General features: G+C 43.2%; 1 protein-coding gene across 7 annotated transcripts in view; it reads left to right on the top strand.

The window, feature by feature from the left end:
* Positions 1-18215, top strand: part of tet3 (tet methylcytosine dioxygenase 3) — a 32566-nt gene extending 14351 nt beyond the window's left edge. For all 7 annotated transcript variants that reach the window (XM_054772898.1, XM_054772899.1, XM_054772900.1 and 4 more), the window contains 9 exons: positions 1387-4198; positions 6774-6864; positions 9259-9352; positions 10831-11039; positions 12976-13126; positions 13207-13296; positions 13582-13719; positions 13826-14180; positions 14272-18215. In XM_054772898.1, the coding sequence (XP_054628873.1) occupies positions 1435-4198; positions 6774-6864; positions 9259-9352; positions 10831-11039; positions 12976-13126; positions 13207-13296; positions 13582-13719; positions 13826-14180; positions 14272-16070 (5691 nt within the window). In that variant the 5' untranslated portion in view covers positions 1387-1434 and the 3' untranslated portion in view covers positions 16071-18215. The remainder of the gene's footprint in view (positions 1-1386; positions 4199-6773; positions 6865-9258; positions 9353-10830; positions 11040-12975; positions 13127-13206; positions 13297-13581; positions 13720-13825; positions 14181-14271) is intronic.
* The last annotated feature ends 628 nt before the right edge of the window (positions 18216-18843 follow it).

Raw genomic sequence — 18843 nt, forward strand, 5'->3', positions numbered from 1 at the left:
CAAGCTCCCTTGTCACTTGTCTCGCCAAACTCAGACAGCAGGTCATCTATGGTTAAGTGTTTGGGTAAATCTGTTTGCCACATAAGTTACAATTCTTAAAAAAAAAACGAGAGGAAAAAAGATATCTGTTGTTTATGCTCCCTTGTATATGTATCCAAGTATAATGGTCCATACCTACAGTGTCATGTAGTACTGTGGAGTATTTAATAACTGCGTGGCATAGTCTAACAACAGACATGTATGTTACATGTTGTAAAGTCCCTCCTCTGAAGTAGTCGTCCTTACCTAACCTACTAACAACCTGTCTGACCTGACCTTGCAGCACTGGGTGTGCTCTAGTGAATGTTAGAAAGGTGGAAAGGAAAACATGGATAAGGGAAGAGGAGAATGGAATGATGTGGTGTCTGTTATTTGTCTTTTTGTCAAATTATCTGAGTGCACAAAATGAAGGTAAAGTTTTTGTGTATATTTGCCCAGAGAACAGTGTACGTACACAGTGTATCCCTGCTTATTCGTTTGAGTGGCACACAAAGTAGTTGGCGCTAAACTTGAATTTGCTTGAGGAAGTGTTCTCTATACACAGTGAATCAGCTTGATATTTACACTCTTACCCACATACCAACAGTAGCTTATCAACCCAAATGCATACCTCACTCACGGTGCAACAAAAAAAAGAACACATTAACCCAACATACCTTGTAGGTTATCAATTAGTATAAAATAGTATTTTTTGCTTGTATATGAGTGTGTAAGCATTTATTTCGATACTTGCATATTCCATGCAGTGCAGTTATAGACTGTGTTCCACGTGCTACTTGTTATTTTTGGTTTCACTGTGAGTGAGGGTGGCGTTTGGTTTGATTACCTCCTGTTGGTGTCGGTCATGTGAGTTATTGGTGTACAGTAAATGTAAAGCTAATATGACTCTTTTGCTTCCGAATTACTTAACTTTGGCACAACATGCAACCTTAATGTTCTGTTATTTTACTGATAAATGTACCTCATGGGGGTGTCGTTATTAGACCCCAAAGTGTGACCCCACAAGTTGGATTTATATGAACAATCACAAAATATGGTACACACCTTTAAGGGAAATGACAAGCATATTTGTGTACAGTTTGAGCAAGATTGGCTAACAACTAATTTCCCACAAGTCATTGACGATTTTTGGTTATAAAACTTTGAGGATATCTCTATTACATGTATGCTAACATGTCTTCCAAAGCATTTTGACCATAACCCATAGCAAGTGCCACAAATGTCATTTACAATCGCGTTGAAAAGTTTGAACACCATGGTGCGTCCTATTTTTTTCAAATGAGAAAACTGTTAACAGTAGCTTACTTTATTAAAAATATCACTAAATTCCCTCTGTTTGTCTTTCAGACTGTTCACGAAGTCACTTCATTGGATGGCCCCAGAGGTGGAGGCCAGATGGAAATTGGGTCACATGACCGCCTCCAGGAAGGCGCGCTGAGCCTGGAACTATCCAATGGTGTGAATTGCTACCCTAATGATAATGAGTCGTCAATGGACACAGGGCAGAAGAGGGCAGGAAGTGTACCCCCAAGGCAGTGCTGGGTGGCAGGACATGGCAATGACCAACAGCAACCATCTTTGAACAGCAGCAGTCATGCAAACCCAAGTGAACCTGTCCACCATGTGGATATGGAGGATGCTCACAATCTGGTTAATTTTTCTGCTATTGCTGGCACCTTACCTCCTTCTTCCTCTGCTTCCTGCCTCCAAGCTCAGCCTGTGACAACACAGCTGTATGAGAAATTCATCCAGGAGATGGGTGCTGATGGGGCTCGGATCAAACACTCAGGTGCTCCTGACTCAAGTCACCGATCTCTAGAAGACATGAACACCCTACAGACAGCACTGAGCCACGCAAAACATGGTCACAAGCCTCCCAACTGTAACTGTGATGGGCCAGACTGTCCAGACTACCTTGAGTGGCTGGAGAAGAAGATTAAGTTGGCAACCAGTGAGGATCAAGACACCAGCAAGATGACTAATTCCCCACATTTACAGCCTACCATTCAGCAGCCCCATCTGCAGAATCAGCCGTATCTCCAGGCAAACGGTGGCAACCACCACTTGTCTTCTTCCTACCCCCAGCAACAACAGCGAAAAAAAGGCCAAGTGCCCTGCTCCAAACTTCCTCCAATTCCCTGCTCTCCCCAGGTGCTGTCTATAGCCAAGGAAAGGAATGTCAGTCTACAGACAGCCATTGCCATAGAAGCCCTTACACAGTTATCTGCTACTGGAACTCAAGGTGCTGGTCTTGCAGGTCACACTCTCTTTAATAATAACCTCCAGCAACATCAACATAGCCAAAACCTCTCACATCCTCCTCCAAATGGCACTAACTTAATTCCATCCTCACGCTCTCAGTCCGTCCCTCCAGGATTGCACACTGACCAGCAGACGGCAGTGTCCTGTGAGCACCATAGACCCCAGTCACAGGGCCAGCCCCCCCATGCTTCTACCTCTCCCTTTCCAGGTCAAGGAAACCCTCACGGCTTTGGCCAGAATCCACAACAGTGGCTGCAGGGCCCAAACAGAGGCTCTGAAGAGCAGAAAGCATGGATGCATATGCATTCTGATTCCCATTATGCTGGTGCACCTCACACTAGATCAGACCCGATGACAGAACTCAAACAGCTGCTGGGTGACACAAGCCGCAAGTCTGACAATGCATCTTTCAAGCTTCCAGTTACACAGCAGTTCAGCCAGAATGGAGGCTTGCAGGCACAGGGCCAGCCAGGTATGCCCAGGATAAAGCAAGAGCCAGACTCTGGTGAGCCTTACCATCATTCTGCCTCCATGGGACATGGCAACATGGCTAATGGTCAGTTTCAGGCTCACCACTATGCTGGTACTCCTCTGTCTCCTGGGCAAGCAGCCATCAGACACTCAACTCAGGCAGCTCTGCAACAGCACCTTCACTACAAGAGGAACCTCTTCTCTAATCACTCCTCTGGCTTTGGTGCTCCAAGTGTCCCTGTGGCTTGTCAAAACTTAAAAAAATGGTGGCCACAGATGGAAGCTAATGGTTTGACACATCTGAGCATAAAACAGGAGCCCAAGGAACCCAAGAAGAAAAAAACAGGATCCCCTGTCATGAAAGCTATGAGTGGGATACTCCCAGCTCCCCCACTTCCTAAACCCAAACAGATTATAATTAAGAAGACCAAGCAAAAAGCTTCTGTGCCAACTTTCCTGCCGAAGACTCAAATCAGCATGGGCCGAGCGAACACCCTGACCAGTCTGCAACCTGCAGGTTCACTGCCCCTTTTGCCCTCCCACAGTAACTCCTCTCAGGTGGCTGCTGCAGGTCTCCCTGCCCAAGCCCAATCTCAGGTATCCATTTCCAACCTCTCATTGCCTCCCTCTTTGACTAATTCTGCTTTGTCAGCGAGCACTCCGGCTCCCATGGGATCTCTGCCCCCGCCAATGGCCCATGTCACCCATGCTAAACCGGAGGAAGTGGGTAGTTTAGCCTCTAACACTGCCAACACTGCCTCAAATCCGACCTCCACATGTCCACCCAACACCTCACAATTATCAGGTCTCTTCAACATCGACCCTAAGTATGAAGAACTGATCCGTCAGTTTGAAGCTGAATTTGGGGACTCAGCTGCAGACACACCTTCCAGCCAAGCCATGTCTGCGACTGATACAGCTTCTCAGATAAGAAACCAATCCCAGTCCAGTGGCCTGGACCCCAGTGTCACAACATCTTCTACAACCCAGAATGCTCCCTTCATCCACACCCCTGAGTCCAGCTCCATGCCTCATATGAACAGTCAGGAGATGGATGTTGACAAAGATAAACCTGAAGCCCAAAGGGAACTAACGTCAAACCAAACATCCACAGAGTGTCCAATGCAGGACCAGATGGACATCGTCCAACAGCAGCAGCGGCACAGTCAGATAGACGAAATGTTCAGCATACCATGTTCGCCCTTGCCTAAACGAATGAAAATTGAAACCACGGGTGATGTAGCTATCCTTTCCACTACTTGCTACTCTGAGGAGGACACACCCACGAAGAACGGCCTGCCTTGTTCTCCATCTTTGAAAGGGTTCTTAGAGTCTCCTCTGCACTATCTAGACACCCCCACCAAGAGCTTGCTGGATACTCCATCGAAAGACCTACAGGCAGAGTTCCCCACTTGTACCTGTGTGGGTAAGTCAGTTTGGGTTAATATGCATGTCCATTAATATAATGTACTGATAAAAATGTATAATGAAGCAATGGCAGGGACTATCCAATCAACAAGAGTCACTGCATGCCTACTCTGTGACACAATTGTACTGTATTTTCTTCTTCTTTTCAACCAAAACATCAAAGCTTTAGAATTTGAACTCCAATGCCAGCTCCAGCGCTAATCAAAACAGCAGTATCTAGCATCAAGTTTTATTAGCTGCAGATGTTGTAACTTACACCGTCATAAAAAGATAATGGTAATTCCTGTAGTCATGTGATACATTTGAGGTGAAACTATTCTACTCCTGAACCACTGCAGTTTGAAAACATGGCGAAACCTGCCTGTGCTAGTATTTTTCTGACAAATACACCACATGGTGGCGCTGATATTAAACCCAAAATTTGAAGCCCTGAGGTGGGATTGAGTTGAAAGTGTAAGAATCCCCACAAAACGTTGGTACACAAGCAAACTTTGAGAATTATTTGGCAAATATGGCTACGGTCAAGCAAAACGTCTTTGCAGAGGCACATGCAGAAATAACTTAAAATTAAAATTTTTTCTGCATTTTCAAATGTTCTTAGTTGAAAGTTTTACTGACATATATGGCAATATATATATTATTTTTTTATTTACCTTTGTTAAAAATATAAATATATAGTGCTTAATACATTTTTCAGACCGCCTCTCAAATAAACAAGAAAACGTAAATATTTAAAAAAAAAATTTAAGTGTTTCAAATTTGAGCCGGCTCAATGGGCTTTTCCAAGAAGTCAAAAATGAGTGATGCCTAACATTCACCCAATAAAAGAAATATTTCTGTTCAGTAATGGAAGTGGATTACTATGATTTCACATCTCAATAAATAATAATGTGCTTTACTATTATTTTTTCAAAGAGTAAGTGTGTGTGTATCTTTGATAACAGGATGATTAAAACAGTAATATTGTTTTTGTTATTGTTACAAACATAAAACATGATTTTGGTAATTATTCTGCGCAGCTGTTGCATAAGTCTTACATTGGGTGGTGGTACGATTCATTTGTTAAGCATTGATATTTCAGTTATGTAATATTATTATATGAGGAAATACCTTAGCTGTCCATGCACATTTTAGTCACAGGCCTTGATGTTACAGTATTCCTGTTCCTATAAAAGTGTAGAGAGGGTCACAAAAAGAAGCACCAAGTTGACGCTGGATGTAAAGGCCTGAGGAAACGAAAAAGCTTGCTGCCATTGAATAGGATGCACAGCACGTACGCCACACACACGCACAGCTACAGTATGTCTCGACTCAGCATGAAGACCAGCTTAATAAAGCCTGTTTACACACCACAACTCCCTGTAAAATAACACCACACATGAATAAGACAGTGACGTCATATTGCCTCTGAACTTAAGAAACAGGTGTTCTATCTATCTCATCAGCTGACTTCTAGCAATGTACAAGACATTTACACACAGCATGCAAGATAATCTCGTTTCTCTTACAAAGTACTGTGGCACCCGCTTAAGTCAGTCCTTGCTTATGACGACCAGCCGTCTATGTCGACCAACTCATCAAGTCCCGCTGCGTCTCGTTCTTTTAACTGCCAGATTAAGTGGACATTGAGGTACATGGTCCTTTTTGTGGACATAACATTTAAGACCCAAAAGGATAATTTCTCTGAGAAATCGGTGCATTTATATAGTAATAATTGATTAGATTCAGGGGTTGCACAGTGGTCTAGTGGTTAGCATGTTGGCCAACACAGTAACAGTCTGGAGATCGGGAAGACCTGGGTTCGATTCTCCCTTGGGCATCTCTGTGTGGAGTTTGCATGTTCTCCCCGTGTGTGCGTGGGTTTTCTCTGGGTACTCCGGTTTCCTCCCACATTCCCACATTAGGCTCTAAATTGTCCATAGGTATGAATGTGAGTGTGAATGATTGTTTGTCTATACTGTATGTGCCCTGCAATTGGCTGGCAGGGTGTACCCCGTCTGTCGCCCGAAGTCAACCTCCCCGCGACCCTAAGGAGGAGAAGCGGTATAGAAAATGGATGGATGGATTAGATTCATATAGCGCTTTAAAGGTACCCAAAGCGCTTCACAGTGTACCCAGACTGATGGGGCAGACTGATGGAAACGTGGTTGGCCATTCTTCCGACCACCAAACATTCATTCACATTCATATACCGGTGTGGGCAGCACTGGAAGTAAGTTGGGTGAAGTGTCTTGCCCAAGGGTGGAGGAAGCGGGGATTGAATCACCAACCTTCCGGTTTCTGGACGACCTGCTCTACCTCCTGAGCCACTACCGCCCAAGTAATAATTCACTGTATTTTGAAAGGAGGCTTGCGGTTTTACACAACAGAGATGGTTTTATGAAGTAATCTCCAAGTCAGTTCTCCTCAAAGAGGTAAACACTGATTAGCTACAAGCAGGACTGTATGTGTTTCCAAGTAAATGTTGGAAATGACAAATGGTTGACATGATAAGTCATATAGTTCTTTGGAACTTCCCATGTATTATGTGTGTATTTCAAGTGTACTTATGATTGACTTTTTTTTTTTCTTAGAGCAAGTCCTGGAGAAAGATGAGGGGCCTTACTACAATCATTTGGGATCAGGACCAACAGTGGCCTCCATAAGAGACCTGATGGAAACACGGTTCGTTTTCTCTTTGTTATCATCCTCCACCATGCTCTCAATCCCCTCTCCCTTCTTCCCCTCCTCACATTTTGTCCTTAGGGAATCCGTGACCCAGAATCCAGCAAGATGAACAGGAAATATCAGCAGCAGCATCATAACACAGGCTAAGCAAGAAGCAGCAACAGCAGCAGATGATAGCTGAGCACAAGAGAAATGAAGGAAGGAGAAGAGTAGATGAGAAAGCCTGAAGAGAGAGAGAGAGAGAGAGAGAGAGAGCAAAGGAGGAATACAAAGATGAATGAGTGAAGGAAGGGAAGAAAATAGAGGTATTTAATAATTGAACAGGTGCAGATATTTATTATTTTGGCATCCTTCAGCAGTTATTCAGTAAACTGGAAATCAAGCACTGAAGGTTTTGTTTCTTGTGTTAATAAAACTATACTGTTAGTGTTGTGTTTGCTTAGTCTAGCCACACGGTGCCAAATAGACAAATGGCAAATAGACAAATTGACTTAAATACAGTGGACCCAGCTTCAGTCATCCCCTCCTATTGCGACCACTCGTTTATATCGAACAACTGCCCGCTGTTGATGTTGACATACATGGTCAACCGCTTTTCTCGACATTAAAAACCCAAAGCGGTCCTTTCTATGAGAATAATGTTAACGTATTGTTAACGTCATCATTATCACTAAGCAGCGTGCCACAACTAAGGTGAACACGGTGACTTCCTGTTCGTATATCTTTCTACATGTTTTCTTTTTTCATTTTTGGCCCTATTAATAACCGCAGTATGACATATATTACTATATTTTTCTCAAAGGCTATTATTGAAATGGTTTATCTTTGCATGAATAGTGGCAAACATTCATTTGTTGTTGATGGTGAGCCTGCATGTGAATTGTACCACAGAGTCATTAGTCCCTGAAGAGCTGATGCTGTAGGGGGATGTTAGGCCAGAAACCTCTTATTGTTGTTTGAGAAATGGCGTAACTCAGTAAGACCCCTCAGTTCCTGGATGACCTTTGACTCACCCCTGACCCAGGCTGGCCTCCCTGTGGTGAGAGAGCTTACCCCCTCCAAAAACTCTCAGCCACCTTAGGGTGACTCCCATTCACCAGGAACCCTTTGTGCTCACTGTCACGCCAAATCTAGTCAGGGTTAAAGTTTTCACAATGGCAGGTATCAAGCTGTCAGGAGATTTGATATGAACCATGAGCCAACATATGACCAGTTCTGATGCCCTGGCCCCACCCTCATGCAACCCCTGTTCCCAGATTCTGTCCGTACACCCCCCTATATAAGTTGACTTGCAGAAATACACACACGTATGCAACTCTTAATTCAACAGTCGAAATACAGTATAGACCAACATAGATCATGCTTGCTCCTGACCGACCAATTCTAAAAAGTTAAAGTCAAAAAACAGCGCCAGGTTGACCAAGAGTTCAGTGTGGCCAGTAGGAATACATGCACTGAAGCAGTATAACTGGCCTATATCTATATTTATATCCTTAAGCAATAAACATTTTGAAACCACATCAGAGGAGGTTACATTCCGAGACCACCCACGAATGGCAACAAATTTGAATAAAGAAGACACTCATAAAAATGTCTATTTTTGACACTAAAAAATAACGCAAGTGACACATGTGGGACACACAAAGTAACTGCACCACGAAAAAAAAAACGCTAATAGAGTAATATACATGCAAGGCAAGTCATGCTCGGTAACTTCCTGTTGGGAAAGTGTGCACGTGGGCTTCCCAGCATGCCAAGCGGGTTGTGTATTAGTATTCATATATAAAAGCATGTATGTATGTATGTAAGCGTTTATTTCGATACCCGTGTAGTCCAAAGTGGTACAGTTACATTGTGTGTTCCGCATGTTTTACTGGTTGGTGGCAGTGAATGCTGGGTTGTGAATATGCAGAAACCCACTGTCGTTACTATTCACCAGCACATGTGCAAACAAACGAATGCAGAAAGGATTCCAAGACAGCATCATGTGTTTGCCATTGTGTGTACTCTACCATGCTTGTGTGAATCTCTACAGAGCCTTGTGAACAGTACCCTCCAGTCATGTACTGGTCAAAGTGTAAGCAAAAAATACTACTCATTCATAAAAATCACAAGCAAATGCTCCCTTTTTTACCAGTTCATTCTGTGACGGTCAAGTCCTGACCTGTTTCACCATAATATAATAGATACCATCCCTGCTATTTTCAGTATGTCTATGTATAGAGGCTACCATCAGACTCTTTTTCATATGAAAACACTGAAGTGATGGACAAATACAATATACCTGTACAGTACAGATATTAACTTGAAGCCATGTCTAAACCCTGGCATCATAAAGAAAATCCAGTCTCTGCGTAAAGATCTGATGTGTGTTACTTTTCTCATGTGCAGGTATGGGGAGAAAGGAGACGCCGTTCGGATAGAAAAAGTGGTGTACACAGGCAGAGAAGGAAAGAGCTCAAGAGGATGCCCAATTGCTAAATGGGTAAGGACATTCATATCGCATATTCAGATCTCTCTTTGTGGCGTTTGCATGTAGGGATGCGTAATAGAAGTAGTAGTAGTAGGAACCGGACCAAAAAACTAAGTAGCTATCGGTGCCTCATTTTGGTGCTAAATGAATGCAGACAGCCACCTGCAACAAGTGCTTCAAGGTGATATTGTGCAAGTAATGTCTTGAAAGCAATGTAGCATCACGGCAGAGGAACACGTCTGACACGCTTTTTCAACTTTATTGCTGACCTTAAAGGAAAATGTCTCTTTTTTTGAAATTTTGCCCATCATCCACAATCCTTATGTGAGACATGAACACACGCCTTTCTCTTCTGTGCGTTCTAAAGATATAAAACCAGATAAAAAGACACAGCTACGAAGGCCGCTATTAAAACACCTCCGAAAACTTCCAACAAGATTTTATGGTTTTATATACATGCTTTAACCATGTATTAACAGGTACATTCATGATAACATGTAATACTTACAGTGTTTTGTCGTCCATCATGTTTTTGGTCCTGCAAGGTGCATTCACGATAATTATGAACATCAACATTACAACACAAGCAGATTGGATTTTTCTGCATTGCTGCTAGTTTTGTTGTGATAAGTATGACTTTTTTATGGATTTTATTTCATACTGGTGAATTTATTACTTACTTGTTATTTTATTTGTATTATCGAAGTATTTAAATATACTATTATGTTCAACTTGCATGTCGCAAAATGCCATAAAAATAAAGACATTGTTTTTGGACAAACTGTATGTTTTTTTTTTTTTTAAGTATGGCTTTCCATTTCAAAAGTACCGATTTAGCCCCAGTAGCGTACAATATGTAAATAATACCCAAACCTATTTGCGTGTTCTTCCTGTGCACAACGAACAACTAAATGACCACAGCAGGTCTATTAGATAAGAGTATAAAATATCATATGAAAATATCTAAATAAAAATACGCACACGTGGAAGAAAGCAATGTCGACAAACCGCCATTGGTTCATAAATTCTTTATCACCCATTCTCCTTATGTCTCTGGCAAAAGTCACAAGTAAATGTGCAAGCAATGGCTAGTTTTGATTTCGGTTGTGTCGAAAACCGTTATGTTGACAACTGCTTATGTTGTAGTGAGCCAGCCAGCCTGAGGGGCATTGACATAAACAGGTTCTACTCGAGATTAAATATGTTATTTTATTTTGTTTTATAATTTATATTGTATTTGTAAGGAATACTTACCCTTGCATCTAATAACTGCATGTTTTGCTTTACTGCTTCTTGTGCTTGGATGACATTAAGGGGAACTGAGACTGAAAGGTTCAATAACTTTAATATGCGAGCATGAACATTTTAATTTTAGTTTTTAGCACTGGTGTGCGATGACTGGTTGAATTTTGCAGGTCACTATTTAAAAAACTCACACTTAGCAGCAGGACTGTATTTTTGCTCAACTCTTAACTCTTGATTCCCATCAGGTAATTCGTCGTTCAGATGAGAAAGAGAAGTTGCTGTGTCTGGTCCGTCATCGTGCAGGCCACCACTGTGCCAACGCTGTCATCATCATCCTCATCATGGCATGGGAAGGCGTCCCAAAGCCTCTAGCTGACAAACTGTACCGCGAGCTCAGCGACACCCTCACCAAATATGGCAACCCCACCAGTAGACGCTGTGGCCTCAATGATGAGTAAGTACCTGGCGGGAGCTTTTTGACATTGTTTTTTAAAAGGTACAATTATGTTGCTTATATTTGTATGATTATGTATGACTTTTACATCTTGAAACCATCTTTAGACCCTTGTGTCATGGTATATTACTTAATCTCTAATTGATAATTCCCATCTTCAAGATTGTGTTTGAGTCTAAGCCTTGGACTTTTGCCTATGTAGAATTCATTACTGTGCAATAGTTGTGGGCTGTGTCCATCCATCCATTTTCTATGCCGCTTCTCCTCATTAGGGTCGCGGGGGCATGCTGGAGCCTATCTCAGCTGACTTCGGGCGACAGGCGGGGTACACCCTGGACTGGTCGCCAGTCAATGGCAGGGCACATATAGACAAACAACCATTCACACTCACATTCATAGCTATGGACAATTTAGAGTCTCCAATTAACCTAACATGCATGTTTTTGGAATGTGGGAGGAAACCGGAGTACCCGGCGAAAACCCACACACACACGGGGAGAACATGCAAACTCCACACAGAAATGCCCAACGGAGATTCGAACCCAGGTCTTCCAGTGTGGCCAACATGCTAACCACTCATCCACCGTGCGGCCTTGTGGGCTGTGTGTTAAATCGAATACTTCTTTCAGTACACTGCAATAAGTATACTATGCACACTATGTACTGCACTTAGTTCTTGAGTGTGCAAATGTTTACAGTGTAGTGCAGTCCCAAATCAAATACTGTTGTTGCACGCTTACCAGAAATGATGGTCACAGTATTTACGCGCTTCTTCCTCTGTCCTTTTTAATGGTGAATTGCAACCCATAACTCAACATTTTGATCGCCCAATGTAATATCTGCCATCTTCTTTTTCCAAATTTCTTGCATTTTACTGTACTTCTCAGTGTGAACACACCTGTGCGCTCAAAAGACTCAAGTGTAAGTATGGAAGTGCGTGAATCGAGACAGCCTTTGGTTGACACTAGATGTGTTGTTCTGTTTACACAACACTGTCATTTTGACAACAGATAGACGCTTTACATTACATTAATAAGAGTTACATTACATTTAGGTCTTGGAGAGGCAAGTTCAACTCGACATTCATTCCGCTAATAATTTTACTGAATATATAACACAATTCAAGCCTGCACCCCGGCCAGTGCTCGAATCTACCGCCACAAATCCCCGCTAAATGGCAGTTAAGTTGAGCAGCACAAGGCAATGAGCTAAAAGCCCAAACTATCAAATCATTGTACTGCACGGCTCTTAAGGCGTCTAGAGTGAGGTTTACCAACGTATTCATCACAAAGTCACGCCAACTGGCATCCACTATACTAAACAAGTATATGTCACAAAAAAGTATTGGTCACAACAATCTCTGTATTGCTAAAACAACTAAGGCTACTGTCGGCCGTCCTCCTCCCACACACACACACAAATACACACGCACACACACAGGACTCATGTACACAGACTGATCCTCTGAAAGCCACAGTAATAACCAAGCTGTGTCATGGTCTTATTATTGAGAGGGAAAGGTTCCTTGAGTTGCAGCTTTTATTTTTGCTTACTGTTTCATTTAATGCTTGTATTTAGTGTTTTATTACTAAATGTTACGTCCTTTGTGTGTTCTGTGTAACATGTGACTGACATAGGGGTTAATTTAGGTATTATTTAGGTATAAATGCTGACTTCCACTAAAACTCAATTTACATCACAGTCTAGGAATAGAACTCATATGTAACCTGAGCACCACCTGCAGCTGTTGTTCTTATAAACACGGTATAAAAAATTTGAGCAATATTCTGCAAATATCAAAACATTAAATTCAATGTTGATCATTTCTCCTTGATGGTAATTTTTCCCCTATGCGTGACATAAATGTTACAATGTTAACCGCCTACATTGCTGCACCTCAGCATCCTGAAGATGTGCTCGCTCTCTCCCCCTGCAGTCGTACCTGCGCATGTCAAGGCAAGGACCCTGACACTTGTGGTGCTTCTTTCTCCTTTGGCTGTTCCTGGAGTATGTACTTCAATGGTTGCAAATACGCCCGAAGTAAAATACCACGCAAGTTCCGGCTACAAGGAGAGCACCCTGAAGAGGTATTTATTGCAGGAAGACCCAATGCGTACCTGTTATTTCTATATATCGTTCTTACCTGATCCGCTTTTTTCTTAATCAGGAGGACAAACTCAGGAACAACTTCCAGCATCTGGCAACCGAGGTGGCTCCATTGTACAAGAAGCTGGCCCCTCAGGCCTACAGCAACCAGGTTTGTGCACAGTAAATATGCATCTGCATACAGAATGTATACTTAAAAAGCGTATTGTACATTTTACTCAGGAACGCACACTAAGTTCACCTGTTGCATTTGTTACATGTCAACAATGTACTGTACGTATAACCTTAGACTACTTGTTGATCACATCATGGAATAGTAGTAAAGTGGAACCCGAATAAGTCAACGCTCCACAGATCTCAACATGGTTCCACTGTTTTACTTTAGGTATGTGCTTTTTAGGATGCATGTTAAAGTATTCTCTACTCTCTGCCTCAGTGTCAATCAGAATACAAGGCTGAAGACTGCCGGCTGGGTTTGAAGGAGGGAAGACCATTCGCAGGAGTCACTGCCTGCATGGATTTCTGTGCCCATGCCCATAAGGACCAGCACAACCTTTACAATGGCTGCACAGTGGTATGGGCTCTAATACTCTGTATTGTGACATGTTTGATGGAACGAACGTGGCAGATACTGTATAACATGTTCCTCCTGGTGCTTCCAATCATACTCTCTCTATTAGGTGTGCACTTTGACCAAGGAAGACAACCGTGTGGTTGGGGAGATCCCTCAGGACGAACAGCTCCATGTGTTACCTCTCTACAAGATCTCCACCACTGATGAATTTGGCAGTGAGGAAGGCCAGCGCCTCAAGATGAAGACAGGAGCTATTCAGGTGCTTCAGGCTTTCCGACGAGAAGTCCGCAAGTTGCCCGAACCAGCCAAGTCGTGTCGACAGCGCCGCCTGGATGCCAAGAAGGCTGCATCAGAGAAGAAGAAAAATAAACTCCAGCAGCAGGCAGGAGAGACACCAGAGAAGACAGTGGTTAAGACTGAACTGTGCATCAGTGAGTCCCCTCAACACCAAGGCAATAAAGGTAAGTCTTATTTATTTCCTTAAATTGATTTCAATCAGTGTAATCTCATCAGTTTTTTATGCTCATCTTTTTCCTATTTTCATACATTTAGCAATTATAAAACAAGAGGTTCAGCCCAACATCAAGAAGGAGCCCTTCAATGGATCAATCGATGGATACTCTTTGCAAGCAGCCAGTGCAATCAAGAACATGTACCCACATCCTGCCTACTATGCAAGGGGAGGCCTCCCCACACCTGGCCATCCCTCTGCAGCAGACCCTGTAAATGGCTATAACCACAATCTGCCCGCATCACACTATGGTCTCTACAACTACGCCCCTAATGCACTTTTCCCACCTAAGATGAGGACCTACGAGGCTCGCAAAGACTCTATGTCCAATGCTGGCACTAAGGCTTTCCAAGTGGACAAGAAGCCTGATATTCACAGCCTTCAGGCCAGACTAGCTCATTCCTATCCTGGCCATCCAGAACCAACCAACCAAATGAATACCCAGTCATCAGACTACAACCAGCAACGTCCTTCTTCTGTCTCTTCTGAGTCCTCCAACAGACGCACTCCAGTCATAAAGCAGGAGCCGATGGATATGCCAGTCTGCGAGGACGCTGGACTGAGCCAGGCTGGTGAAAACACACCAAGCAACACCCCCCACCCTGCTACCTGGCCTGGAAACAGGTTCAATGGAGGTATTGTTTCCGAAAACTGGGACTATCAGAATTGCAGACAAAGTCCTGAGGCCTCATTAGCTAACGCAGACAAGCAGAAGTTCCACCAGCATTCCCAGCAACAGCCCTCTTCTTACCCACAGCCATGGACATCCTTCTCTGGCTCAAATACCCTCATGGCATCCCCTGCTTCATCACCAGTCCCCCAAGTACCTCCCTCCCAGTCTCCTCATTTAGGCACAGGCATTCTGGGTAACATACACCGAGGATCTCCTTGTCCATCCACCCCACGTCCAAGCACCCCTCATCCAGGTACACCTCAGCCTGGTATCACTCCCCCATTGTCCCTTACACACCCTGGTAATTCTCACTCCCGTTCACTTACACCACATTCTGCCACTCCCAGGCAGTGGCTCAGCCCTGCCCCAAGTCCCCAGCCAAATGCTTGGCCAATGGGGCATGCAGCATATAGCCCTGGTTTGAAGCACAGCAATCCTGCGGGTGCCTACCCAGATAAGATGTGGTGCAAAACTGGTGAAAGTCGCTGTTCCACTCCTCTTGGGGTTCAAGAGAAAGCCTGGAAGTCTTGTGGAGGTTCAGTCGCAGGCAGTACACCATCTCCTGCTCCTGAGGGACGCCTCTTCCCTGATGCACTGCAGCAATCAGATCAGTCTGGCTGGGGCCGAGCTGAATGCGACGCAGAGAGCACCAAGGGATACGAGGAAGACGAGGAGGAGGTGTGGTCTGACAGCGAGCACAACTTCCTCGATCCTAATATCGGCGGTGTTGCAGTGGCACCAGCCCATGGGTCCATCCTAATTGAATGTGCCCGTCGGGAACTCCATGCTACCACTCCACTGAAAAAGCCTGATCGCTCCCACCCCACTCGCATCTCTCTGGTCTTCTATCAGCACAAAAACCTCCAACAGCCCATGCACGGATTGGCTGTGTGGGAGGCCAAAATGAAGCTGCTGGCAGAGAGGGCGCTCCAGAGGCAGCAGGAAGCAGCTCTCCTTGGCCTCTCCCAGGAAGAAATCAAGGCGCTTAGCAAGAAACGCAAATGGGGGGCCACTGCAACGGGGGCTGCACTAGGTGCTGGACAATCTAAAGACAAGAGAGAGGGGCCCGTTACACGGTTAGCACCCAGTTTCCACACCACCTCAATGGTTACCGCATCTCCCTATGCCTTCACGCACCTCACTGGGCCATACAGCTACTTCGTGTGACATCAGCCACCAACAGATCAATAGCAGGAGCAGGATCGAGGGATGAGCAAGATGAATGTCTCTCAGCATGTCACACAGTCAGCCATCTCTCCATCTTGCCCCCTCTACTGTCCACTTAGAGGTGGGGACATTTTTATTGCTATTATTATTGTTTTTTACCTCATGTCAGGCAGTGTTTGGCCTTTAGACACACTGCTTGTGGTGCTCTTCCTCTCTATCCCCTGGAGAGGAACTCCATTGCTTTTTCTTGTTTATAGAATTCTAATGATTCTAAATATTGCTATTGTTATTATCAATATTATTATGATTGCAATTGTTACCGTCAATGTTGTTCTTACAGGTATTATAATGAAGAATTGTTGTGATTTTTTTTTTATCATGGTTGTTTTTGACAATGTTATTGTTAATGATTTAATTTTATTTTTGTTCTATATATTTTTAAGCCTGAATCAGTCTGAATCAGTCAGACATTTTTTTTCTGGTCCATCTTCCAGCTGTATTAAAAGGAGGAGCCATTATCTGCCCGGCAAGAGATTAGGGTTTATAGTAGCAAAGCTAGTTGAATTTGTCATCCATCTCATCAAAATTAGAAGTGGCACTTTTCTCTCTAACAGTTGTTAATTATATGAATAATGTTGTTTTTTTTCTTTTTGCGACTGGTATTCACAGGAGTATACATTCATGCAGAATGGTGCATACACGATACATTTTTTAAAATGATGTAAGTCTTTGTCAAATTTGCACTGATACATTTTTTAATGTTCATCAACAAGCGGACCACAATCGGAACTCCAAATTAAAATGAGTGAATGTGCAGCAGCAGAGTCCTCCCTGGTTTCAGTCGAGGGTATTGGCACGTGAAACTAAAACATGTAAAAAGCGTTGTATTTAGGCACATGCATCTCTTGTCATTCCTTAATGTGCTCCTCCTTTTGATCCTCTTCCGCACCCCAGCAGCTTTTGACTGGTGCTTAACTTCCAGCTCTGATGGATTTCCTTTCCTCTACTTGTCATGGCACTTGATGCTGTACTTAGGTGCTCTAAACGAAATCTAGGTTATGTCGTATTTTTGCAAAAAAAACAACAAAAAAAAAGACATGTTTTGCTCATCTATTGCCACACAAAGATGAAAACAAGTGTGTTTAATTTTTTATTTTTTTTGCAAAGTCCACCTGATTCCAGATCTGTAACTACTCCACTGGGAAGAATCAGGCTCCTCTGGCTTTCAGTTAGGAGTCGTCATTGGGTCGAGCCAACTCTAGAGGGCAGGCTTGTCCGCCGTTTGAAAGTGTCATGCGCAAAAAGACCTACTAGCACTTCGAGTGAGATCCATTCAGACACCAGTATAGCCTTGTTTGGACAGGTTCACCAAAGGCAGTGCTAATCTTTGTCCCATTTGTGAAACAAATCTGGAGAAAGCTCGGGTTACAACATAAAAATAAGTGATGGGAGTGCTTTAGGTCATCCTACATACACTGTGGTGCTCTCCTTCTACACTTGATTTACTGTGAAGGCCCACCCTGTCCTCTGCATGGTGCTGTCATCTTCGAGCAGAGCGTGATGGGTCCTTCTGCAGGCACCTTGCAAACGCATAACCAGCCTACACAAGAACCGGTTCCTCCTGACGCTGCCAAGATTCTTTGTCCCAAAGTACGCTGTTGGGTGCAGAGATACTTGTCAGTTTCCCATTTCCGGTGCTTTTCACAGGAACAAGCCTGTACCAAGTGATGAAAAGTTTGGCTTCTGGGAGTTGGTAACGAATGCATGTGAGCCAAAGAGTGAGACAAATGGCGGGCGTCTCACAATTTGCATTCAAATTAACAAAAAAGGTGTGAAAGGGTATATAAGTGGATTGTTTGTGGTTGGATGCACCCTGACTCCCAGTGGCTGAGTAGTTTTTGCCGTCACAACACTGTTTCACCCGTGAAAGAACTTGTTTGCTTCTCCCGAAGTTCTCCAGCTCTCTACCTCACGCTGTAGAGACACTGGTCACGATCACAACTTGCTACTGAGGGCAGAGAATCATGCATGTCCTTTTGTGTCACCTCCACTCTCACTTTAACATGTGTTTTTTTTTTTTTTTTTACTTTTATTTATTACTGGTGATGATAATGATTGTCATTGTTTCTTCATCTTTTTATATACCTAATACAAATTGTACATAGAGAAGAACAGATTTATAAAAGCACTTTTAAACTTGATTTTAATGACAAACAGAAAAAAGACGATTATTGACAACTTGAAGGCTAGGGTTTTTTTTTTATTATTATTATTTTCTGAAGAGAGAGATAAAAATGTAAATAGTAAAATATTTAGGTAAGACTATTTAACTGGTGAGGATAGTGTGTAAATCCGAAACGCGTAGGGGGTATTTTGACAACAGTACACTTGTGTTTTGTGTGTACACGTGTGCTTAGTTAAACATTTGTTCTACTCTCACAAGTACTGTAACTGTATCCTAAGTCGGCATGTAACTAGTAAGAAAGTTGCTCAAAACAAGTTGAAACGTCCAGCTACACAAAACTGGAGAATTTCCAGTTGGCTCTGCAAACCTCAAACCTGCAAAAATAAAACCAGTCCAATGCCATGCATATTTCATATTTCATGTTTAAGGCTCGCCTGCGTCAAAACTTACTTATGTGTGGACGTTCTATATTAACATTTACACACCTGAAACTGAAACCATCAAACACAACATCTTTCATTGAGTGAGCTTGACATACAAGTTTGTTACCTTTAAGCCAGGGGTGTCCAAAGTGCGGCCCGCAGCTTG

The sequence above is a fragment of the Dunckerocampus dactyliophorus genome, chromosome 4, assembly GCF_027744805.1.
Source record: "Dunckerocampus dactyliophorus isolate RoL2022-P2 chromosome 4, RoL_Ddac_1.1, whole genome shotgun sequence".
NCBI classification, from domain to species: domain Eukaryota; kingdom Metazoa; phylum Chordata; class Actinopteri; order Syngnathiformes; family Syngnathidae; genus Dunckerocampus; species Dunckerocampus dactyliophorus.